This window comes from Ranitomeya variabilis, chromosome 7 (assembly GCF_051348905.1).
Source record: "Ranitomeya variabilis isolate aRanVar5 chromosome 7, aRanVar5.hap1, whole genome shotgun sequence".
Lineage (NCBI taxonomy): Eukaryota > Metazoa > Chordata > Amphibia > Anura > Dendrobatidae > Ranitomeya > Ranitomeya variabilis.
This window is the reverse complement of record NC_135238.1, coordinates 243598094-243623646: the sequence shown is the minus strand read 5'-3', so window position 1 is coordinate 243623646 and position 25553 is coordinate 243598094. Positions and strand designations below refer to the sequence as shown.

Sequence of the window (25553 nt, the reverse complement as noted above, 5' to 3'; positions counted from 1 at the left end):
AAGTTGAGAATCTGATCGCGGAGGTCATCCAGGTTCCTTTTGTTTTATCCGGGTGCCTGGCTGTTTTGGGTGTCTCCCTCGAGGGATTCCCCTCCCCTCTCCGTCCTATAATCTCTAATATTCTGATCGCTGCTAGACAATGTATAGCGAGTCATTGGAAATCTTCAGATATTCCATCTATGGCTATTTTGATTTCCAAGATTAACCTTCATTTTACCTATGAAGCAATTATGGCACAGAGCCTCTCCAAGAAAAATAAAGTGCTCTCCTGGTAGGATCCTTGGGTTTCCTCGGTCCACGTACCTCCGTCTGCCCTTGCTCTCATTTAGTAACTTTTGTAAGCTGTGATTTGTGCTATGGTTAATTCTGTATTTCTATGTTGGAATTGCTGTGATTCTGAACATTGTGTATTCTTCCCCCTTCCCCCTTGTTCCTTTTTCCTCTTTGTTTCCCCTGCGGGGGGATATTATATGTACTTATTGCTTTATTGCTAATAAAAAGTTAATTGGTTAAAAAAACAAAGGGAACACTAAAATCTCACATCCTAGATATCACTGAGTGAAATATTCCAGTTGTAAATCTTTATTCATTACATAGTGGAATGTGTTGAGAACAATAAAATCTAAAAATGATCAACGTAAATCACAACTAATATCCCACGGAGGTCTGGAGTTGGAATGAGGCTCAAAATCAAAGTGGAAAATGAAGTTACAGGCTGATCCAACTTCAGTGGAAATACCTCATGACAAGGAAATGATGCTCAGTAGTGCGTGTGGCCTCCACGTGCCTGTATGACCTCCCTACAACGCCTGGGCATGCTCCTGATGAGGCGGCGGATGGTCTCCTGAGGGATCTCCTCCGAGACCAGGACTAAAGCATCCGCCAACTCCTGGACAGTCTGTGGTGCAACGTGACGTTGGTGGATGGTGCGAGACATGATGTCCCAGATGTGTTCAATCGGATTCAGGTCTGGGGAACGGGCAGCCAGTCCATAGCTTCAATGCCTTCATCTTGCAGGAACTGCTGACACACTCCAGCCACATGAGGTCTGGCATTGTCCTGCATTAGGAGGACCCCAGGGCCAACCCCACCAGCATATGGTCTCACAAGGGGTCTGAAGATCACATCTCGGTACCTAATGGCAGTCAGGCTACCTCTGGCGAGCACGTGGGGGGCTGTGCGGACCTCCATTGAAATGCCACCCCACACCATTACTGACCCACTGCTAGACCAGTCATGATGAAGGATGGTGCAGGCAGCAGATCGCTCTCCACGGCGTCTCCAGACTCTGTCACGTCTGTCACATGTGCTCAGTGTGAACCTGCTTTCATCTGTTAAGAGCACAGGGTGCCAGTGGTGAATTTGCCAATCCTGGTGTTCTATGGCAAATGCCAAGTGTCATGCACGGTGTTGGATGTCGGGCCCTCAGATCATCCTCATGGAGACGGTTTGTAACCATTTGTGCAGACACATGCCCCTTTGTGACCTGCTGGAGGTCATTTTGCAGAGCTCTGGCAGTGCTCCTCCTGTTCCTCCTTGCACAAAGGCTGAGGTAGCGGTCCTGCTGCTGGGTTGTTGCCCTCCTACGACCCCCTCCACGTCTCCTGGTGTACTGGCCTGTGTCCTGGTAGTGCCTCCAGCCTCTGGACACTACGCTGACAGACACAGCAAACCTTCTTGCCACAGCTCGCATTGATGTGCCATCCTGGATGATCTGCACTACCTGAGCCACTTGTGTGGGTTGTAGAGTCCGTCTCATGCTATCACGAGTGTGAAAGCACAACCAACATTCAAAAGTGACCAAAACATCAGCCAGAAAGCATTGATACCGAGATGTGGTCTGTGGTTCCCACCTGCAGAACCACTCCTTTATTGAGGGGGTCTTGATAATTGCCAATAATTTCCATGTGTTGTCTATTCCATTTGCACAACAGCATGTGAAAGTGATTGTCAATCAGTGTTGCTTCCTAAGTGGACAGTTTGATTTCACAGAAGTTTGATTTACTTGGAGTTAGATTCTGTTTGTGTTCCCTTTATTTTTTGGGCATTGTATATAGAGTGTATATAGTGTGTATATAGTCTGTATATAGTGTGTATATAGTCTGTATATACAACCCCTGGCAAAAATTATGGCATCACCGGCCTTGGAGGATGTTCATTCAGTTGCTTAATTTTGGAGAAAAAAATCAGATCACAGACATGGCACAAAACTAAAGTCATTTCAAATGGCAACTGTCTGGCTTTAAGAAATACTAAAAGAAATCAAGCACAAACAATGTGGTCGTCAGTAATGGTTACTTTTTTTAACCAAGCATAGGGGAAACAATTATGGAATCACTCAATTCTGAGGAAAAAATTATAGAATCAGGAAAAATAAACAAACAAAAAAACCCTCCAAAACATCACTAGTATTTTGTTGCACCACCTCTGGCTTTTCTAACAGTTTGCCGTCTCTGAGGCCTGGACTTATTGAGGGTCACACAGGACTCTGCATCAATCTGCCTCCAACTTTCTCTGATTGCTGTTGCCAGGTTGGAGCCTTGTCATGGACCATTTTCTTCAACTTCCACCAAAGATTTTCAGTTGGATTGAGATCCGGACTATTTGCAGCCCATGACATTGACCTTATGTGTCTTTTTTCAAGGAATGTTTGCACAGTTTTTGCTCTATGGCAGGATGCATTATCATCTTGAAAAATGATTTAATCATCCCCAAACATCCTTTCAATTGATGGGATAAGAAAAGTGTCCAAAATATCAACATAAACTTGTGCATTTATTGAAGATGTAATGGCAGCCATCTCCCCAGTGCCTTTACCTGACATGCAGCCCCATATCATCAATGACTGTAGAAATTTGCATGTTCTCTTCAGGCAGTCATCTTTATAAATCTCATTGGAACAGAACCAAACAAAAGTTCCTGTCATGTCGGACGCTGTTTAGACCAGGTCATTCGACAGACAGCGGTATTCCGCTTTTGACCACTATGTGCTCATTGGCGTCGGCTAGATTTTATCTAGCTGTTCCGGGGTTAATTTACCTGATCCTCGGATTGGAAGCTGGGCCATGCCCATTGCCTTTAAATAGTTCTCCTGATCATTGGGCGTCGCCGATTATAGCTTCTGTCTTGTGCGTTGTTATCTCGGTCTGGAGTGGAGAGCTGGTTGCTGGAGATTCGTTGCTGGTGGTGTATTTTCCTTTGTCTTATTTACTCCTTCCTATATTTGTATTTATTTTGCGCTGCACATTTATAGTGTATTCCTGAGTGACTGCGGCGTGGTGTATATTTTCCTTTATCCTTGTCTGTGCTTACTGTGGGTATTGGTGTATTACCTCTTCACTGGGTGGCTGTCGGAGGTTTCAGCCTAGGGTTGAAACAGGAGACAGGGTGAGGTTCAAGGCCTGGACATGCACACCATCAGTGTAAACTCCAGGTAGAGGGTCAACCAGGATTTCCCTAGTCTGAGGGAAATTGCAGGGGCCCGGGTTATTAGCTCTCACTCACCTAGTCTCCCCGTGACATTTCCAGCATCATCACCTTGCCCAATGCAGATTCGCGATTCATCACTGAATATAACTTTCATCCAGTCATCCAGAGTCCACAATTGCTTTTCATTAGCCCATTGTAACCTTGTTTTTTTCTGTTTAGGTGTTAATGATGGTTTTTGTTTAGCTTTTCTGTATGTAAATCCCATTTCCTTCAGGCGGTTTCTTACAGTTCGGTCACAGACGTTGACTCGTTTCCTCCCATTCGTTCCTCATTTGTTTTGTTGTGCATTTCCTGTTTTGGAGACATATTGCTTTAAGTTACCGTCCTTGAAGCTTTGATGTCTTCCTTGGTCTACCAGTATGTTTGCCTTTAACAACCTTCACATGTTGTTTGTATTTGGTCCAGATTTTAGACACAGCTGACTGTGAACAACCAACCTCTTTTCAACATTGGATGATGATTTACCCTCTTTTAAGAGTTTGATAATCCTCTCCTTTGTTTCAATCGACATCTCTCATGTTGGAGCCATGATTCATGTTAGTCCACTTGGCGCAACAGCTCTCCAAGGTGTGATCACTCCTTTTTAGATGCAGACTAACGAGCAGATCTAATTTGATGCAGGTGTTAGTTTTGGGTATGAAAATTTACAGGGTTTCCTCAGAATTGAGTGATTCCATAATTTTCCCCTATGCTTGGTTAAAAAAAGTAACCATTACTGACTACTACATTTTTTGTTCTTGATTTCTTTTAGCGTTTCTTAAAGCCAGAAAGTTGCCATTTGAAATGACTTTAGTTTTGTGCCATGTCTGTGATCTGCTTTTCTTCTACAAAATTAAACAACTGAATGAACATCTTCCAAGGCCGGAGATTCCATCATTTTCCCCAGGGGTTGTAGAATGTATATAGAGGGCTTATATAGTGTGTGTCTATTGTAGTACAGCGGTATCCACACTTTGCAGTGATAAGGCAGTGACGCAGGAAAGTTACAAAACAAAAGTCTCTATAATGTTCGAGTACCTGGCCCAGCTGGGGTTCGCTGTTGGCAGAGCCAGTAGTGGCGGTACAGACTGGCTGGGCATACATAGACACACGGCGAGTATACCCGCAGTCCATGGGTTCAGATATCAGGAGGGGTAGTTGACAGCCACATGTCCGGACTCTTGGCACCGCCAACACTTGATTGATGCGGCACAACTATACCTTGGGGCCCTTTTAGGGGAGATGGGACTTTTGTCACCTCCATTTCGGGTTACCCCCTCATCCCGGGCTCAGTCCTAGTTATCTCCAATAGAGGTTTGTGGGCTTTCCCCGCCTCCTGGGCTGGTAGGGCCTTACGTGACAGCCAAAGTGGAGCAGTGTCCTGTATAAAGTCCTGAGTGGTTGTATACCGACCTACCAGTCTAACCACGTGGTTCAGAGTGCCCAGGTCCCCTTGTCCCACCCAACGCTGTTGGCAGAGCCCTCACCAGCCGGTCGACCACCACCCTCTCTACCATCTGGAACGGGGTTAAGGTCTCAGGCTGGAGCCATTTTTTTATCAGCTGCAGCAAGTCATTTGCCTGAGACCTGGTGGGATGAGACTCTGCAAAGGACCACTGGTACACTCTCTGAGCCTGCACATATGTATTAACCCCAAGTCGGGCAAGGATCTCACCTCTCAGCTTTCTCATAGTCCAAGGCATCCTCCCAATTGAGGTCCAGGTAAGCCTTCTGGGCATCTCTCGTCAGGAAGGGGCCCACCACTTCAGCCCACTGTGACATTGGTAACCTCTCCCGCTCTGCAGTGCATTCAAAGACGGTGAGGAAGGTCTCCATCTCGTCCTCAGGACTCGTCTTCCTCAGCGCTGTCCGGACTTTGTACTGGGCCTCAGAACTGATCGTGGTCACTGTTGAGGGTGCCTCTCGTATAGCCGCAGCCTGCTGCAGAATCAGCTCATTAGTCATTTGCTGCTGCTGACACAACAGCTGCTGCTGATGATTGTAGTGCTCCAGTTCCTGCCGCTGTAACTGCAATTGCTCCTGGTGCTGCCGCAGAAAACTGCAGCGCCTCTTGTTGATGTTCCTGCTGCTGCCGCTGCAACTGCAGCACCACTTGCTGCCGTTGCTGAGTGAGGATCAACTGCTTTAAAAGCTCCTCCATTTTGTCAGCCGGCTTGAGCTGTAGCGTTACAGGCTTAATCAATGACATGCAGCATGCTTTGGAGTATGCCTCAGTTCACGCTGCCCGCATTCTCCGACCATATGTAGTGCAGCAGGGTTCCACACTGTGCAGTGATGAGGCAGTGACACAGAAAAGTTCCAAAACAAAAGTGTGTTTAATGTTCAACTCAGAAAAATACACAGCACACGATTTCCTCCAGATCGCAACCTGGAAACATATCCTCCAGATTGCAGCCAATAAACACGCCAGCCCACCTCCGAGACCGGTTGCCGTGGGCGATTGCACTGCCGTATACACTGTGGGTGTCAGGCCTTTCAGCTCCCTTGGCTTTTTGGCTTCGCTGGCCTGTGTTGCCTCACACAGGTGGAGCTCTGCAGAGCCTCCTGCTCTGCACTCCTGCAAACACCAAACTGACGCCGACACTGACATTGGCATACCCATACCCTTTATTGCAGGGTTTTTAACTGGAATCTGTGGCCATGGGCCACATGGAAAACCCGGATCAGAGGAGGAAACGGACTGCCCCACTACCATCCTGTAGTCCCTTTCAAAAATAAAAGCTCAGTAGGTTTACTTATATTTGCCTTGGACACATAGCATGCCCAAGACCAATACTCACTTCTATTCTGCATTGCAATCACAGCTATGCCTGTGACTGCAATGCACTCTCATGGCCTCAATACACCTCAGTGCGAATCCTGGGGGGAACATAAAGCGACCCTCACATGTGACACCGGTCACTGCCTCACAATATAGAGTGTATATAGTGTGTATATAGAATGTCTATAGTGTGTGTGTATATAGAGTGTATGTAGAATGTATATAGTGTGTGTATAGAATCTATATAGAGTGTATATAGCATGTATAACATGTATATAGTGTGTACATAGAGCGTTGTGAGGCAGTGACCGATGTCACATGTGAGGGTCACTGTATGTTCCCCCCAGGATGCGCATAGAGGCGTATTGAAGCCATGGGAGTTCATTACAGTTACAGGCATAGCTGTGATTGCAATGCAGAATAAAAGGATGGCAGCGGGGCAATCAGTTTCCTTCCTGGCCGGGTTTTCCATGTAGCCGAAGGCCACAGGTTGCTCATGAAAACCCCTGAAGCAAGGGGTGGGTGTGTCAGGGTCAGTCAGTTTGCGTTTGGCAAGTGTGCCTCCGCCCCCAGCAGCCATTTTCCCGGAGGCTGCCGCATCGGAGCAATGGAGCTGCCGGGGCCTCCGGGCTTTGAGGAAATGCCGGCGGAGCCCCGACGCTACACAAAGATACGCCTCCGCCTCCCCCCAGCACGGAGCATCCACGCTGCACAAAGAGGAGCTGCCACCACCCCCCAGCACAGAGACCCCAGGCTGCACAAAGAGGAGCCGTTGCCACCCCCCAGCACAGAGACTCGACGCTGCACAAAGAGGAGCCGCCCCCCAGCACAGAGAGCATCGCTGCCATAATGAGGTAATAGGAGAATACTCCACTTACACCTTCCCTGTGAGACGCGCCCTCTCTTCGTCATCCGGCCCACTCCCCCCCACCCACCCACCATATGCACATTGGTCCGCACCCACCCTATAAGACGACACCCGGCGTATAAGATGGCCCCCGACTTTTAAGAAGATTTTCAGGGGTTAAAAGGTCGTCTTATGCGCTGAAAAATACGGTGTATTAAATAGAAAGAGGGGTCATATCTAAAGAAGAATATAATGCTGTCTGCAGGGAATGCAGGGCAAGAGTTAGAAGAGCTAAAGACAGTAGTGAAGTGAGGCTTGCAAGGGAGACCAAAAGCAATAAAAAAGGATTTTGGGGATATATCAAAAGCAAAAGAAAAGTGAAAGATGCTGTAGGATTTTTACAGGATGAAAAGGGTGAAGTGATCACAATTGATGTTGAGAAGCCGAACTTTTAAATTCCTATTTTGCATCTGTGTTATCTAAGAAAGCAAATGTAACATCCACTGATCTTCATGGGGCCATCGCAGGAATAAAAGAATCCACTCTATCCATAAACAGAGAGATGATGAGGGAACACTAAGCTAATTTACATCTCCTTGTCCAGGTGAATTACATCCTAGGGAACTGAAAGAGTTAGATTCTGGCTAGTGGTTCTGCAATTTCCTCTGCTATGAAAAATCCTGAAGAACAGGAGAAGTTTCAGAAGGTTGTAGAAGGGCAAATGTCCCTATCTTCAAAAAAGGAAAGAAGACGGAGCCAGGAAATTGCAAGCCAGTGAGTCTTACTTCTATACCAGGAAAGATCTGTCATCAAATTACTAAACAGCATGTGTGTAAGTAATTGCATAAGATTATAGTAATTAACCAGAGCAAGCATGGGTTTGTAGCAAACAAGTTATGCCATATTCATCTAATTTCCTTCTATGATGGAATCACTGACTGGGTGGATCAGCAAAATGCGGTAGATGTATTATATCTCTACTTCAGCAAAGCATTTGATAAAGTATCTCATACTATCGTTTTGAAAAAAATTACAGATATAATTATTGGATTGATAAGGCTACGGTTAGGTGGATTCATAACAGGCTCAGTGACCGTACTCAAAAAATGGTGATAAATGGTTGCACATCCAATTGGAAAAGTGTTTCAAGTGGGGTACCACAGGCCTCTGTCCTGGCCCTAGTGTTACAAGTGGGGTACCACAAGCCTCTGTCATGGACCCCAGTGTTACAAGTGGGTTACCACAAAACTCTGTCCTGGACCCCAGTGTTACAAGTGGATACCGCAAGGCTCTGTCCTAGTCCCATTGTTGTTCAACATTTGTCATGAAGTGACTGTCCAAGCGTGACACGACCCAACGGGTGGTCGGTCACAAAGCGGCGAGACTCACAAGGGAACACCAGGGACACAATAACAATGGTGGGCCCTGCGATAGGGAACAGAGAGATGGACACCTCCTGCATTCTCCTAAGGATGTGCCCTAATCTTCCTGACGTCCCTATATAGGTTCTCTCACCCCGTCGCCGAGCAGGATACCTCAGCCCTCACTCGCCCTGCACCTATCCCTGGGTAGGGAATTGGCTAGTGAGAGCACTGGTCCCATCACTGCACTAATAAACACAAAGGGAAAGAAAGACAAGCAAGGTATAAGCAAACAACACTTAGCTTTCATCTACTGCAATGCACTGCACAGCAGAGTAATGCACCAGGAATAAGTATTCAGCAGAAGAACCACTGCACTCAGCAAACTCCTACAGCTAGGTTGATCACCAGAAGGACCTGTATAACCAACAAGTTAGCTGATGCATCTGGTGACCTTATGAAGGATGGTGGGAGTTGTCACCAACATCAGGTGACCAAGATGCAATGCAATAACACCAGCGGCCGGTGGGGGGGAAGACTGCATTAACCAACGATGACCAGAAAGGGAAAAAAGGTTTTAATCAGAGGGAAACCAGATCTGCCACAGATCTAAACATGGATCTTGACAACATTTTTATAAATGATCTAGATAAGGGAACTGAAGGAAAACTGATCAAAATTTTAGACGATGTAAAGCTAGGAGGGATAGCTAACACTAGAGAAGACAGAGAAGGATCTAGATAAGCTTGAACAATGGGCAGCGACTAATAGAATGGTATTTAACAGGGAGAAATGCAAGATTCTACATCTGGGCAAGAAAAACGGAAATGACATCTACAGAGCGGGAGGAATAGAACTAAACAACAGCACGTGTGAAAAAGACTTGGGTATACTAGTAGATCACAGACTGCACAGGAGTCAACTGTGTGATGCAGCAGCAAAAAGGGCAAATACAATTCTGGGATGTATTAACAGAAGCATACAGTCTAGATCACGTGAAGTCATTATTGCCCTCTACTCCTCCTTGGTCAGACCTCATCTGGAATACTGGGTCCAGTTTTGGGCTCCACATTTTAAAAAAGATATCCACAAACTGGAGCAAGTTCCGAGAAGAGCGACCAGAATGGTGACCGGTCTGCAAACCATGTCCTATGGGGAACGGTTACAGGATTTGGGAATGTTTAGCTGCAAAAACGAAGACTGAGAGGAGACGTAATAGCTGTCTACAAATATCTCAAGGGCTGTCACCGTGTAGAAGGAGCATCTTTATTCTCATTTGCACAAGGAAAGACGAGAAGCAATGGGATGAAACTGAATGGGAGGAGACACAGATTAGATATTAGAAGGTTGACAGTTGGGCCATCATTGAGTGGAACAGGCGGCCACGAGAGGTGGTGAGTTCTCCTTCAATGGAAGTCTTCACACAGAGGCTGGACAGACATATGTCTGAGATGGTTTAGTGAATGTGACATTCAAGAGAGGGCTGGACATGATGACCCAGGAGACCCCTTCCAACTCTAACATTCTAGGATTCTATGATTCTATAGCTGCTCCCCACAGTTTGCCCTGTGCCCTATAGATGTCCCCACTGTCTGCCCTATGTTGTATAGGTACCCACCACAATTTGCCCTGTGCCCTATAGCTGCCTCCACATAATCTGCCCTGTGCCCTAGAGATGGCCCCTCCACAGTCTGCCCTATAGATGCCCCTACAGTCTGCCCTGTTCCCTATAGATGCCCTTACAGTCTGCCCTGTATGCCTACAAATGCCCCCAGTCTGCCCCATAGATGGGGCCCCCCGCAGTCTGCCCTATGCCTTATAGATAACTCACATTGTCCCTGTACCCTATAGATGCCCCCACAGTCTGCCCTGTGCCGTATGCATGCCCTCCCACAGTTTACCCTGTGCCCTATAGATGCCTCCCCCACAGTCTGCCCTGTACCTTGTACATACATGGGCCCCCTGAAGTTTGCCCTGTGTCCTATAGATCCCCCACAGTATGTCCTGTGCACTATAGATGCCCCCACTGTCTACCCTGGGCCCTATAGATGCCCCCAATAATCTGCCTTGTAGCTGCCTCTGCACAGTCTGCCCTATAGATGAGGCCCCCACAATCTGCCCTTTAGATGCCCCCACAGTCTGCCCTGGGCCCTATAGATGCACCGCAGTCTGCCCTGTGCCCTGTAGATGCCCACCGCAGTTTGCCCTATAGATGCCCCCGCAGTCTGCCCTGTACCCTATAGATGCCCCCCGCAGTCTGCCCTGTACCCTATATATGCCACCCGCAGTCTACCCTGTGCCCTATAGATGCCCCCCGCAGTCTGCCCTGTACCCTATAGTTGCCCCCTGCAGTCTGCCCTGTACTATATAGATGCCCCCGCAGTCTGCCCTGTGCCCTATACACTGTGTTCCAAGTTATTATGCAACTTGGATTTAAGTGTCATAAAGACTTAATTATTTTGTTTTTCAAATAAACTCATGGGTGGTATTGTGTCTCAGGGCTCAATGGATCACTGAACTCAATCTTAAACACATGGGATAATTAGTTTTCCAGGTGATTCTAATTAAAGGAAAACTACTTAAAAATTATGTTCCACGTTATTAAGCAGGCCACAGGTTTCAAGTAACATGGGAAAGAAAAAGGATCTCTCTGCTGCTGAAAAGCATCAAATAGTGCAATGCCTTGGTCAAGGGATGAAAACATTAGATATTTCTTGAAAATGTAAGCGTGATCATCTTACTGTTAAGAGATTTGTGGCTGTATCTGAGCACAGATGTGTTCGTGCTAATAAAGGCTGTCATGATCTCCATGGCCAGAGAACTAGCATAAGCCTCTATAGGAACAAGCTCTTGGAAGATGTAACTGTACTGACCATGAACTAAACCTACCGCATCATCTAGAAGTAGCCAGGTAGCATGTCCTACTTTTTATCCCTATATGCCCAGCGCCGGCCGGAGAACTAAATAATGCTAGCAGAGGGAAATATAAGACCTGACTCACCTCTAGAGAAATGCCCAAAAAGGAGACAGAAGCCCCCCACATATATTGGCGGTGATATGAGATGAAACAACAAACGCAGCAGGAAAATAGTTTTAGCAAATTTGAGGTCCGCTTTCTAGATAGCAGAAGACAGAAAGCATACTTTCATGGTCAGTAGAAAACCCTAACAAAACACATCCAGAAATTACTTTAGGACTCTGGCATTAACTCATAATACCAGAGTGGCAATTCCTGATCAACAAGAGCTTTCCAGACACAGTAACGAAACTGCAGCTGTGAACTGGAACCAAAATACAAAAACAAAACATGGACGAATGTCCAACTTATCTAGTAGATGTCTGGGAGCAGGAACAAGCACAGAGAGGCTTCTGATAACATTGTTGACCGGCAAGCATCTAACAGAGAAGCCAGGTTATATAGCGACACCCAGATCTAATCAGAACAGGTGAACAGGGAAGATGATGTCACAAGTTCAATTCCACCAGTAGCCACCGGGGGAGCCCAGAATCCAAATTCACAACAGTACCCCCCCCTCAAGGAGGGGGCACCGAACCCTCACCAGAACCACCAGGGCGATCAGGATGGGCCCTATGAAAGGCACGAACCAGATCAGAGGCATGAACATCAGATGCAGTGACCCAAGAATTATCCTCCTGGCCGTATCCCTTCCACTTGACCAGATACTGGAGTCTCCGTCTGGAAACACGGGAGTCTAGGATTTTTTCCACAACGTACTCCAACTCACCCTCAACCAACACCGGAGCAGGAGGCTCAACGGAAGGCACAACCGGTGCCTCATACCTGCGCAATAACGACCGATGAAAAACGTTATGAATAGAAAAGGATGCAGGGAGGTCCAAACGGAAGGAAACAGGGTTAAGAATCTCCAATATTTTATACGGACCGATGAACCGAGGCTTAAACTTAGGAGATGAGACCTTCATAGGGACAAAACGAGAGGACAACCACACCAAATCTCCAACACAAAGCCGAGGACCAACACGACGGTGACGGTTGGCAAAAAGCTGAGTCTTCTCCTGGGACAACTTTAAATTGTCCATCACCTGCCCCCAGATATGATGCAATCTCTCCACCACCGCATCCACTCCAGGACAATCCGAGGATTCCATCTGACCGGAGGAAAATCGAGGGTGGAACCCCGAATTACAGAAAAACGGGGACACCAAAGTGGCAGAGCTGGCCCGATTATTGAGGGCGAACTCCGCCAATGGCAAAAAAGCAACCCAATCATCCTGGTCAGCAGACACAAAACACCTCAGATATGTCTCCAGGGTCTGATTAGTCCGCTCGGTCTGGCCATTAGTCTGAGGGTGAAAAGCAGACGAAAAAGACAAATCTATGCCCATCCTAGCACAGAATGCCCGCCAAAATCTAGACACGAATTGGGTTCCTCTGTCAGAAACGATATTCTCAGGAATACCATGCAAACGAACAACATTTTGAAAAAACAGGGGAACCAACTCGGAAGAAGAAGGCAATTTGGGCAGGGGAACCAAATGGACCATCTTAGAAAAACGGTCACACACCACCCAGATGACAGACATCTTCTGAGAAACAGGCAGATCTGAAATAAAATCCATCGAGATGTGTGTCCAAGGCCTCTTAGGAATAGGCAAGGGCAACAATAATCCACTAGCCCGAGAACAACAAGGCTTGACCCGAGCACAAACGTCACAAGACTGCACAAAGCCTCGCACATCTCGTGACAGGGAAGGCCACCAGAAGGATCTTGCCACCAAATCCCTGGTACCAAAAATTCCAGGATGACCTGCCAATGCAGAAGAATGTACCTCAGAGATGACTCTACTGGTCCAATCATCAGGAACAAACAACCTATCAGGCGGACAACGATCCGGTCTATCCGCCTGAAACTCCTGCAAGGCCCGCCGCAGGTCTGGAGAAACGGCTGACAAGATAACTCCCTCCTTAAGAATACCTGTGGGGTCAGAGTTGCCGGGTGAATCAGGCTCAAAACTCCTAGAAAGGGCATCCGCCTTAACATTCTTAGAACCCGGTAGGTACGATACCACAAAATTAAACCGAGAGAAAAATAATGACCAGCGCGCCTGTCTAGGATTCAGGCGCCTGGCGGTCTCAAGATAGATCAAATTTTTGTGGTCAGTCAATACCACCACCTGATGTCTGGCCCCCTCGAGCCAATGGCGCCACTCCTCAAACGCCCACTTCATGGCCAAAAGCTCCCGATTCCCAACATCATAATTCCGCTCAGCGGGCGAAAATTTACGGGAAAAGAAGGCACAAGGCCTCATCACGGCGCAGTCAGAACTTTTCTGCGACAACACTGCCCCAGCCCCGATCTCAGAAGCGTCGACCTCAACCTGAAAAGGAAGAGTCACATCAGGCTGACGCAACACAGGGGCAGAAGAAAAACGGCGCTTAAGCTCCTGAAAGGCCTCCACAGCATCAGGGGACCAATTAGCAACATCAGCACCCTGTCTAGTCAAATCGGTCAATGGCTTAACGACATCCGAAAAACCAGAAATAAATCGACGATAAAAGTTGGCAAAGCCCAAAAATTTCTGAAGACTTTTAAGAGAAGAGGGCTGCGTCCAATCACAAATAGCTTGAACCTTGACAGGATCCATCTCAATGGAAGAGGGAGAAAAAATATATCCCAAAAAGGAAATTCTCTGAACCCCAAAAACGCACTTAGAACCCTTGACACACAGAGAATTAGACCGCAAAACCTGAAAAACCCTCTTAACTTGCCGGACATGAGAGTCCCAATCATCCGAAAAAATCAGAATATCATCCAGATACACTATCATAAATTTATCCAAAAAATCGCGGAAAATATCATGCATAAAGGACTGGAAGACTGAAGGGGCATTAGAAAGACCAAAAGGCATCACCAAATACTCAAAGTGGCCCTCGGGCGTATTAAATGCGGTTTTCCACTCATCCCCCTGCCTGATCCGCACCAAATTATACGCCCCACGGAGATCAATCTTAGAGAACCACTTGGCCCCCTTTATGCGAGCAAACAAATCAGTCAGCAACGGCAATGGGTATTGATATTTAACCGTGATTTTATTCAAAAGCCGATAATCAATACATGGTCTCAAAGAGCCGTCTTTTTTTGACACAAAGAAAAAACCGGCTCCTAAGGGAGATGACGATGGACGAATATGTCCCTTTTCCAAGGACTCCTTTATATATTCTCGCATAGCAGTATGTTCAGGCACAGACAGATTAAATAAACGACCCTTTGGGTATTTACTACCCGGAATTAAATCTATAGCACAATCGCACTCACGGTGCGGAGGTAGTGAACCCAGCTTGGGTTCTTCAAAGACGTCACGATAATCAGACAGGAACTCAGGGATTTCAGAGGGGATAGATGATGAAATGGACACCAAAGGTACGTCCCCATGAGTCCCCTTACATCCCCAGCTCAACACAGACATAGCTCTCCAGTCAAGGACTGGGTTGTGAGACTGCAGCCATGGCAATCCCAGCACCAAATCATCATGTAGATTATACAGCACCAGAAAACGAATAGTCTCCTGGTGATCCGGATTAATACACATAGTCACTTGTGTCCAGTATTGTGGTTTATTATTAGCCAATGGGGTGGAGTCAATCCCCTTCAGAGGAATAAGAGTCTCCAAAGGCTCTAAATCATACCCACAACGATTGGCAAAGGACCAATCCATAAGACTCAAAGCGGCGCCAGAGTCGATATAGGCGTCCGTAGTAATAGATGACAAAGAGCAAATCAGGGTCACAGACAAAATAAATTTAGACTGTAAAGTGCCAATGGAAACGGATTTATCAAGCTTTTTAGTACGCTTAGAGCATGCTGATATAACATGAGTAGAATCCCCACAATAGAAACACAACCCATTTTTCCGTCTAAAATTCTGCCGCTCGCTTCTGGACAGAATTCTATCACACTGCATGTTTTCTGGCGTCTTCTCAGTGGACACCGCCAGATGGTGCACTGGTTTGCGCTCCCGCAGACGCCTATCGATCTGAATGGCCATTGTCATGGACTCATTCAGACCTGCAGGCACAGGGAACCCCACCATAACATCCTTAATGGCATCAGAAAGACCCTCTCTGAAAGTAGCCGCCAAGACACACTCATTCCACTGAGTAAGCACAGACCATTTACGGAATTTTTGGCAGTAAATTTCAGCTTCATCTTGCCCCTGCGATAGGGACATCAAAGTTTTTTCTGCCTGAAGTTCCAAATGAGGTTCCTCATAAAGCAAGCCCAAGGCCAGAAAAAACGCATCCACATTGCGCAACGCAGGATCCCCTGGTGCCAATGCAAAAGCCCAATCTTGAGGGTCGCCGCGGAGCAAGGAAATCACAATCCCAACCTGCTGTGCAGGGTCTCCAGCAGAACGAGATTTCAGGGACAAAAATAACTTACAATTATTTCTAAAATTCTGAAAGCTAGATCTATTCCCTGAGAAGAATTCCGGCAAAGGAATTCTCGGCTCTGATACCGGAGCATGAACAACAAAATCTTGCAAACTTTGTACTTTCGTGGCGAGATTATTCAAACCTGCAGTTACACTCTGTAGATCCATTATAGACAGGTGAACATAGAGCCATTCAAAGATTAGAAGGAGAGAGAAAAAAAAGAAAGACTGCAGCATAGACAGACTGGCAAGTGATCCAATTAAGAGCACACTAACTACTAGAGAAAAAAAAAAAAAAAAAAAATTTTCAGCAGACTTCTTATTTCTCTCCTTTCTCAGCCAAGGATTTTAACCCTTTAGTGGCCGGTCAAACGGTCATGATCTCCATGGCCAGAGAACTAGCATAAGCCTCTATAGGAACAAGCTCTTGGAAGATGTAACTGTACTGACCATGAACTAAACCTACCGCATCATCTAGAAGTAGCCAGGTAGCATGTCCTACTTTTTATCCCTATATGCCCAGCGCCGGCCGGAGAACTAAATAATGCTAGCAGAGGGAAATATAAGACCTGACTCACCTCTAGAGAAATGCCCAAAAAGGAGACAGAAGCCCCCCACATATATTGGCGGTGATATGAGATGAAACAACAAACGCAGCAGGAAAATAGTTTTAGCAAATTTGAGGTCCGCTTTCTAGATAGCAGAAGACAGAAAGCATACTTTCATGGTCAGTAGAAAACCCTAACAAAACACATCCAGAAATTACTTTAGGACTCTGGCATTAACTCATAATACCAGAGTGGCAATTCCTGATCAACAAGAGCTTTCCAGACACAGTAACGAAACTGCAGCTGTGAACTGGAACCAAAATACAAAAACAAAACATGGACGAATGTCCAACTTATCTAGTAGATGTCTGGGAGCAGGAACAAGCACAGAGAGGCTTCTGATAACATTGTTGACCGGCAAGCATCTAACAGAGAAGCCAGGTTATATAGCGACACCCAGATCTAATCAGAACAGGTGAACAGGGAAGATGATGTCACAAGTTCAATTCCACCAGTAGCCACCGGGGGAGCCCAGAATCCAAATTCACAACAAAAGGCATAATGAGGAAGATTTCTGCCAGGCAAGTTCATCGGATAAAGAGAGCAGCTGCTAAAAAGCCATTACAAAGCAGCAAACAGATATTTGAAGCTGCTGGTGCCTCTGGAGTCCCTCGAACCTCAAGGTGTAGGCTCCTTCAAAGGCTTGCTTTGGTTCATAAACCTACTATTCGGCCACCCTTAAACAGTGTTCACAAGCAGAAATGGTTGTAGTGGGCCCAGACATACATGAAGACTAATTTTCAAACAGTCTTGTTTACTGATGAGTGTCGAGCAACCCTGGATGGTCCAGATGGATGGAGCAGTGGATGGTTGGTGGATGGCCACCATGTCCCAACAAGGCTGCAACGTCAGCAAGGAGGTGGAGGAGTCATGTTTTGGGACAGAATCATGGGAAACAGCTGGTAAGGCCCTTTAAAGTTCCTGAAGATGTGAAAATGATCTCTGCAAAGTATATAGAGTTTCTGACTAACAACTTTCTTCCATGGTCTAAAAAGCAGAAACGTGCCTTCAGGAGCAAAATCATCTTCATGCTGACAATGCCCCATCTCATGCTGCAAAGAATACCTCTGAGTCATTGGCAGCTATGGACATGAAAGGAGATAAACTCATGGTGTGGCCACCATCTTCCCCTGACCGCAACCCTATAGAGAACCTTTGGAGAATCATCAAGCCAAAGATCTATGAGGGTGGGAGGCCGTTCACATCAAAACAGCAGCTCTGGGAGGCAAAGAAATACAAGCAGAAACTCTCCAAAAACTCACAAGTTCAATGGATGCAAGAATTATGAAGGTGACATCAAAGAAGGCTCCTATGTTACATGTAACTTGGCCTGTTAGGAGGTTCTGGAGTTAAATAGCTTTTTTTGTTCAGTGAATGTGACCTCCTAATGCTGCAAATTCCACAAATGAGCATTTTCAGTTCTTTAAAACATATCAAATGTCTAGAAATTCTACTGTGCCTAATAACATGGGACAGTGCATTGTGGGGTTTTATTCATTTTGGAGATTATACTGTTATCATTGGGAGGTTTCTTCAATAAAATTCGATGTATAATCTAAAGGGTAATGACTTTTATTAGACTGACTGTCATTTGCACCGAACATTTAGGAAAATCAGAGAAAAATGTCATTTGCATAATAATTTGGAACATAGTGTAGCTGCCCCCCGCAGTCTGCCCTGTACCCTGTAGATGCCCCCCACAGTCTGCCCTGTACCATATAGATACCCCCCGCAGTCTGCCCTGTGCCCTATAATTAGTTGCCCCCCCACAGTCTGCCCTGTAGATGCCCCTGCAGTCTGCCCTGTAGATGCCCCCGCAGTCTGCCCTGTACCCTATAGATGCCCCCGCTGTCTGCCCTGTAGATGCCCCCGCAGTCTGCCCTGTAGTTGTCCCCTGCAGTCTGCCTTGTAGTTGCCCCCCTCAGTCTGCCCTGTAGTTGCCCCCCTTAGTCTGCCCTGTAGAAGTCCCCGCAGTCTGCCCTGTGCCCTGTAGATGCCCCCGCTGTCTGCCCTGTAGATGCTCCCCGCTGTCTGCCCTGTAGTTGCCCCCCGCTGTCTGCCCTGTACTTTCCCCCCGCAGTCTGCCCTGTAGTTGCCCCCACAGTCTACCCTTTAGATGTCTCCCGCAGTCTGCCCTGTACACTGTGTTCCAAATTATTATGCAAATTGGATTTAAGTGTCTTAAAGATTTAATGGTTTTGTTTTTCAAATAAACTTGTGGATGGTATTGTGTCTCAGGGCTCAATGAATCACTGAAATCAATCTTAAACACATGGGATAATTAGTTTTCCAGGTGATTCTAATTCAAGGAAAACTACTCAAAAATGATGTTCCACATTATTATGCAGGTCACAGGTTTCAAGCAATATGGGAAATAAAAAGGATCTCTCTGCTGCTGAAAAGCGTTAAATAGTGCAATGCCTTGGACAAGGTATGAAAAAATTAGATATTTCACGAAAACTTAAGAGTGATCATCATACTCTGATGAGATTTGTGACTGAAGCAGAGCACAGACAGAGTTCATGCAAATAAAGGCATAATGAGGAAGTTTTCTGCCCGACAAATTCATTGAATTAAGAGAGCAGCTGTCAAAATACCATTACAAAGCAGCAAACAGTTATTTGAAGCTGCTGGTGCCTCAGGAGTCCCTCGAACCTCAAGGTGTAGGATCCTTCAAAGGCTTGCTGTGGTGCATAATCCTACTATTTGGCCACTCCTAAACAGTGTTCACAAGTAGAAACGGTTGCAGTGGGCTCAGACATACATGAAGACTAATTTTCAAACAGTCTTGTTTACTGATGAGTGTCGAGCAACCCTGGATGGTCCAAATGGATGGAGTAGTGGATGGTTGGTGGATGGCCACCATGTCCCAACAAGGCTGCGACGTCAGCAAGGAGGTGGAGGAGTCATGTTTTGGGCTGGAATCATGGGGAACCAGCTGGTAGGGCCCTTTAAGGTTCTGAAGGTGTGAAAATGACCTCAGCAAAGTAAATAGAGTTTCTGACTGACAACTTTCTTCCATGGTCTAAAAAGCAGAAACGTGCCTTCAGGAACAAAATCATCTTCATGCATGACAATGAATACCTCTGAGTAATTGGCTGCTATGGGCATAAAAGGAGATAAACTCTTGGTGTGGCCACCATCTTCCCCTGACCTCAACCCTATAGAGAACCTTTGGAGTATCATAAAGCAAAATATCTATGAGGGTGGGAGGCCGTTCACATCAAAACAGCAGCTCTGGGAGGCTATTCTGACTTCATGCAAAGAAATACAAGCAGAAACTCTCCAAAAACTCACAAGTTCAATGGATGCAAGAATTATGAAGGTGACATCAAAGAAGGTTCCTATGTGAACATGTAACTTGGCCTGATAGGAGGTTCTGGAGGTAAATAGCTTTTTTTGTTCAGTGAATGTGACCTCCTAATGCTGCAAATTCCACAAATGAGCATTTTCAGTTCTTTATATCAAATGTTTAGAAATTCTACTGTGCCTAATAATTTGGAGCAGTGCATTGTGGGGTTTTATTCATTGTGGAGATTATACTGTTATCATTGGGAGGTTTCTCCAATAAAATTCGATGTATAATCTAAAGGGTGATTACTTTTATTAGACTGACTGTCATTTGCACCGACCATTTAGGAAAATCAGAGAAAAATGTCATTTGCATAATAATTTGGAACATAGTGTAGATGCCCCCCGCAGTCTGCCCTGTTGATGCCCCCCGCTGTCTGCCCTGTAGATGCCCCGCAGTCTGCCCTGTAGATGCCCCCGCAGTCTGTCCTGTAGATTCCCCCCGCAGTCTGCCCTGTAGATGCCCCCGCAGTCTGCTCTGTAGAAGCCCCCGTAGTCTGCCCTGTGCCCTGTAGATGCCCCCCGCAGTTTGCCCTGTAGATGCCCCCGCAGTTTGCCCTGTAGATGCCCCCGCAGTTTGCCCTGTATATGCACCCGCTGTCTGCCCTGTAGATGACCCCCGCTGTCTGCCCTGTAGATGCCCCCCACAGTCTACCCTGTAGATGCCCCCCTCAGTTTGCCCTGTAGATGCCCCCGCAGTCTGCCCTGTAGAAGCCCCCGCAGTCTGCCCTGTAGATGCCCCCCGCAGTTTGCCCTGTAGATGCCCCCGCAGTCTGCCCTGTAGATGCCCCCCGCTGTCTGCCCTGTAGATGCCCTCGCAGTCTGCCTTGTAGATGCCCCTGCTGTCTGCCCTATGGATGCCCCCACAGTCTGCCCTATAGATGCCCCCGCTGTCTGCCCTGTAGTCACATTGTGGTGACAGTCTCCCTCCTTGTCTTCGTGCCCGCAGGGTGAAGAGACGCTGCTGGTGCCCCTGCATGCCTTCCCCGTCATGGATCTGATGGACTTTCCGTCTCACGTCAGCCTGTCAGCTGTGCCGCTCGGGCGGAGGTGAGTTCCCGCTGCCGCCATCTCCCCTCCATCAAATGAATGACAAATATTGATTCATGTTTACTCTGGAGAAGAATGGTCTTCATCCCTGGATCTGCGGCCCCAGGCTGGTATGTAAATGTGCCGCCGCTAATGGCAGGATGTGACCGCGGGGCCACGCTGCACTAAGAGCCTCACACAAAGGAGACGTCACCGTCTGCTCCACCTGCACAACGTGACCCTCACTGACCCGACAGCCACCGCCAGACCAAACCCCACCGTCCGCCAACTGCAGGGAAATGCCGGGGAGGTGACCTCTGTGACACGCGCCTCTTATAACGCTCCAGACATTACACCGTATGTGACTGATATCAGCCCCTCTTATAACGCTCCAGTACTGATATAACCTCCAGACATTACACCATATGTGACTGATATCAGCCCCTCTTATAACGCTCCAGTACTGATATAACCCCCAGACATTACACCATATGTGACTGATATCCGCCTCTTGTAATGCATAATACACCATAAGACGCCATGTCCAGCAGTGTAGTGAGTGCAGCTGTGGTGAAATATTTGTGTGTATATATATATATATATATATATACTGTGTATATATATATACAGTATATATACTAGATGGTGGCCCGATTCTAACGCATCGGGTATTCTAGAATATGTATGTAGTATATAACACAGCCCACGTAGTATATAACACAGCCACAAAGTATATTGCCCAGCCACGTAGTATATAGCACAGCCCACGTAGTATATAACTGTAATAATTATAGGGGATAACTCAGGAGACTCTTTGCGTGGAACAAGACAACTACAGGACACAGTTTTATAAGTGGTAAAGTTTATATTATCACACGGTGATTCAAACAGGTGCAGAGAGAAACTCAAGTCCACAACACTTGGTGCAAATATCAAATGCAGCTCAGCAGTCTATAGGAAACTTCAGAGGAAAATGCAATCACGCAGAAAGTCTATGAAGCACAATTATTCTTGAGGATACTTGACACGAATAAATCCTTGTCTTAGTCCAAACACAGATAGATAAGCTTATAAGGCAGTTCAAATAATATCCTAGCTCAACCAGGGAGGCCTGGGTAATAGTCTCAGGTTCTTTCAGAGCAGCAACAGCTTACATGTCCAGCAAATGCAGATGGAAGTAAACACGAGCAGCGGATGAAGGAGGATTACTGGAACTGGTGTATGCAGCAGGAACTCAGAGCAGAGTAGCAGGATCACCACACAGGTTCACAGGAGCAGGTGTATAGCCAGGGAGTAATCAGAGGTCAGGAGCTGGATGCAAGGCAGAATACTCTAGCACAGACTGAAGGCTGGGGTGGAGTTTTATAGCAGGAAGACACAGTGCACATGAAACCAAAGACGCCATCTTGGAAAAGGGCAGTAATGCACAAAAGGTAATAAAAAATGTTAAGAGTCCTTACAATAACACAGTCACGTAGTATATTGCACAGCTACGTAATATATTGCACAGCCACGTAGTATATAGCACAGCCCACGTAGTATATAGCACAAAGATGTAGTATATAACACAGCCCATGCAGTATATAACACAGCTACGCAGTATATAACACAGCCCACGTAGTATATAGCACAGCGATGTAGTATATAGCACAGCCCACGTACTATATAGCACAGAGACATAGTATATAACACAGCCCACGCAGTATATAACACAGCCCATGTAGTATATAGCACAGAGACATAGTACATAACACAGCCCACGTAGTATATAGCACAGCGATGTAGTATATAGCACAGAGACGTAGTGTATAACACAGCCCATGCAGTATATAACACAGCCCACGTAGTATATAGCAATGTGGGCACCAGATCCCTATCAAAATAAAAAATAGTTATATACCGTATATACTCGAGTATAAGCCAACCCCCCTAATTTTGCCACAAAAAATTGGGAAAACTTAATGACTCGAGTATAAGCCTTAGGGTGGGAAATGCAGCAGCTACTGGTAAATTTTAAAAAATAAAAATAGATACCAATAAAAGTAAAATTAATTGAGACATCAGTAGTTTTTGTTTTTGAATATCCATATTGAATTAGGAGCCCCATATAATGCTCCATACAGTACATGATGGGCCCATAAGATGCTCCATACAAAATACGCCCCATATAATGCTCCATACAGTTTATGATGGGCTCCATAAGATGCTCCATAGTAAAATATGCCCCATACAATGCTGCAGAAATGTTGATTATGGCCCCATAAGATGCTCCATAGACACATTTGCCCCATAAGATGCTCCATAGAGATATTTTCCCCATATAATGCTGCACATGGCCCCATAAGATGCCCCATACAGATATTTGCCCCATATAATGCTGCACATGGCCCCATACAGATATTTGCCCCATATAATGCTGCACATGGCCCCATAAGATGCTCCATACAGATATTTGCCCAATATGCTGTTGCTGCGATTAAAAAAATTAAAAAAAATCACATGCTCACCTCTCAGGCCCCTGCACTTGCTATATTCACCTGCTCCCCGTTCCACCGACGACCGCCACTGCGTCTTCCCGTAATCTGCACTGACGTTCAAGCAGAGGACGGCGCGCAGTAATCACGTCATCGCGCTCTCTGACCTGAGCGTCAGTGCAGAGGACGGGGAAGACGCAGCGGCGCCGACGGTGGAACCAGGAGCAGGTGAATATAGCGCACTGCGTTATACTCACCTGCTCCTGGCGCGGTCCCTGCACGTCTGTTCCCCGGCATCGGCAGCTTCTTCCTGCAGGGAGCGGTCACATGGTACTACTCATTACAGAAATGAATATGCGGCTCCACCCCTATGGGAGTCGGGTCCATATTCATTGCTGTAATGAGTGGTACCATGTGACCGCTCCCTGCAGGAAGAAGCTGCCGGCGCGGGGAAAAGACGTGCAGGGACTGCACCAGGAGCAGGTGAGTATTATTACACAGATCCGCTCCCCCTCCCCTGCCGACCCCTGGGTATGACTCGAGTATAAGCCGAGAGGGTGACTTTCAGCCCAAAAAAGTGGGCTGAAAATCTCGGCTTATACTCGAGTATATATGATACTCACCTTCCGGCGGCCCCCGGATCCAGCCCAGGCATTTAGCAATGCTCCTCGCAACGCTCCGATCCCAAGAATGCATTGCGGCAATAACACGTGATGATGTAGCGGTCTCGCGAGACCGCTACGTCATCATCTTGTGAGACCGCACGTCATCAGCGGTCATTGCCGCAATGCATTCTTGGGACCAGAGCGTCGCGAGGAGCGGGAAAGGCTGCTGGAAGGTGAGAATATAATGATTTTTTTTTTTTTTTTTAATTTTAACATTAGATCTTTTTACTATTGGTGCTGCATAGGCAGCATCAATAGTAAAAAGTTGGTCACACAGGGTTAATAGCAGCGTTAACGGACTGCGTTACACCGCGGCATAACGCGATCCGTTAACGCTGCCATTAACTTTCTGAGAGCGCTGACTGGATGGGAGTATGGAGCGGGCGCCGAGCACTGACTGGACGGAAGTAGGGAGGGGTGAATTCGCGGCCGGACTGTGCCCGTCACTGATTGGTCATGGCCAGCCGGCCGCGACCAATCAGCGACCCGGGATTTCTGTTACAGACAAACAGACGGAAGTACCCCTTAGACAGTTATATATATGATATATATATTTGTGCAGTGACGTATGTATAGGTATTGTGTGACTAGGAACATCTGTCCTGAAGGCTGCAGGTTCTCACCCAGGTGTTAATATGTATTTTCCTGAGACAAGCAGACTTCTGTCTCCAATCTCACCAGGGGGTCTAGCTAGGACCAAGAAGAAAGGGAACATTTGACACCTCTTAGCTCTTGGAAGAGAGATGTTAATTATGGCCTGATAGTATCTCTGTGACAACTTTTACACAAAGGATCTCAAGAGAAAATAATATATTCATTGGTAGCGCAGCCGTGGTCCAATCAAAAACAAGCAATTATGATATTAACCTGAGGGGCTGGTCTAGAAACCTGACTTCCAGACCAAAGTTATAAATTAGACCTGTATACAGAGAAACGTGTTCACATGTGAGGGCAGCCTGAGAAGCTGATGTGTTCCACCAACTCCATTCACCCCCCCCAGGGAGCAGAAAGCAAACTACCAAGTTAGATGGTTTCTGTAAGTTTCTCCTGTTTATTTGATACTGTTTTGCATAAGTTGTATGTCTTTTTATTATCCTATTTTTATACCTTTTCTTACTGTAAGCACTGAACTTTTTTGTATTAAAGTATAAAACTTTTAACAAGTTGAACCTTGAATATTGTAACGAATCGATAGCCTGAGGTGTGTGAGCCTTATGAGTGGTAGACAATATTATTAGTATTTCTGGGACTCATCGCCCGTGTATTCGGTGAGTGGTGGCAGCCTGTATGAGCGGGTGTGTGGCCTGGGTTGGTGTGTGGCCTGGGTCGATGAGTGGTGGCAGCGTTTATTAGCGGGTGTGTGGCCTGGGTTGGTGTGTGATTTATGCTCCTATTACAGCATAGGACAGAGGTTGAATGTTGGACTGAGAGTGGGGAGGTAGATTAACAAAACCAAAAAGAAAACAAACTAGCAGCACCAACAGCTGGTTAAATCACTCACAGCCGCTCGCCTAAAGTCCTCTTAGCGCAATGAAGCCCTTTGCCGATGCCT

General features: G+C 46.5%; 1 protein-coding gene across 2 annotated transcripts in view; it reads left to right on the top strand.

Moving 5' to 3' along the window:
- CFAP221 (cilia and flagella associated protein 221) overlaps positions 1-25553 on the top strand; it is a 327923-nt gene that overhangs the window by 29505 nt on the left and 272865 nt on the right. For both annotated transcript variants that reach the window (XM_077273404.1, XM_077273403.1), the window contains exon 6: positions 20783-20883. In XM_077273404.1, coding sequence (XP_077129519.1) covers positions 20783-20883 — 101 coding nt within the window. The remainder of the gene's footprint in view (positions 1-20782; positions 20884-25553) is intronic.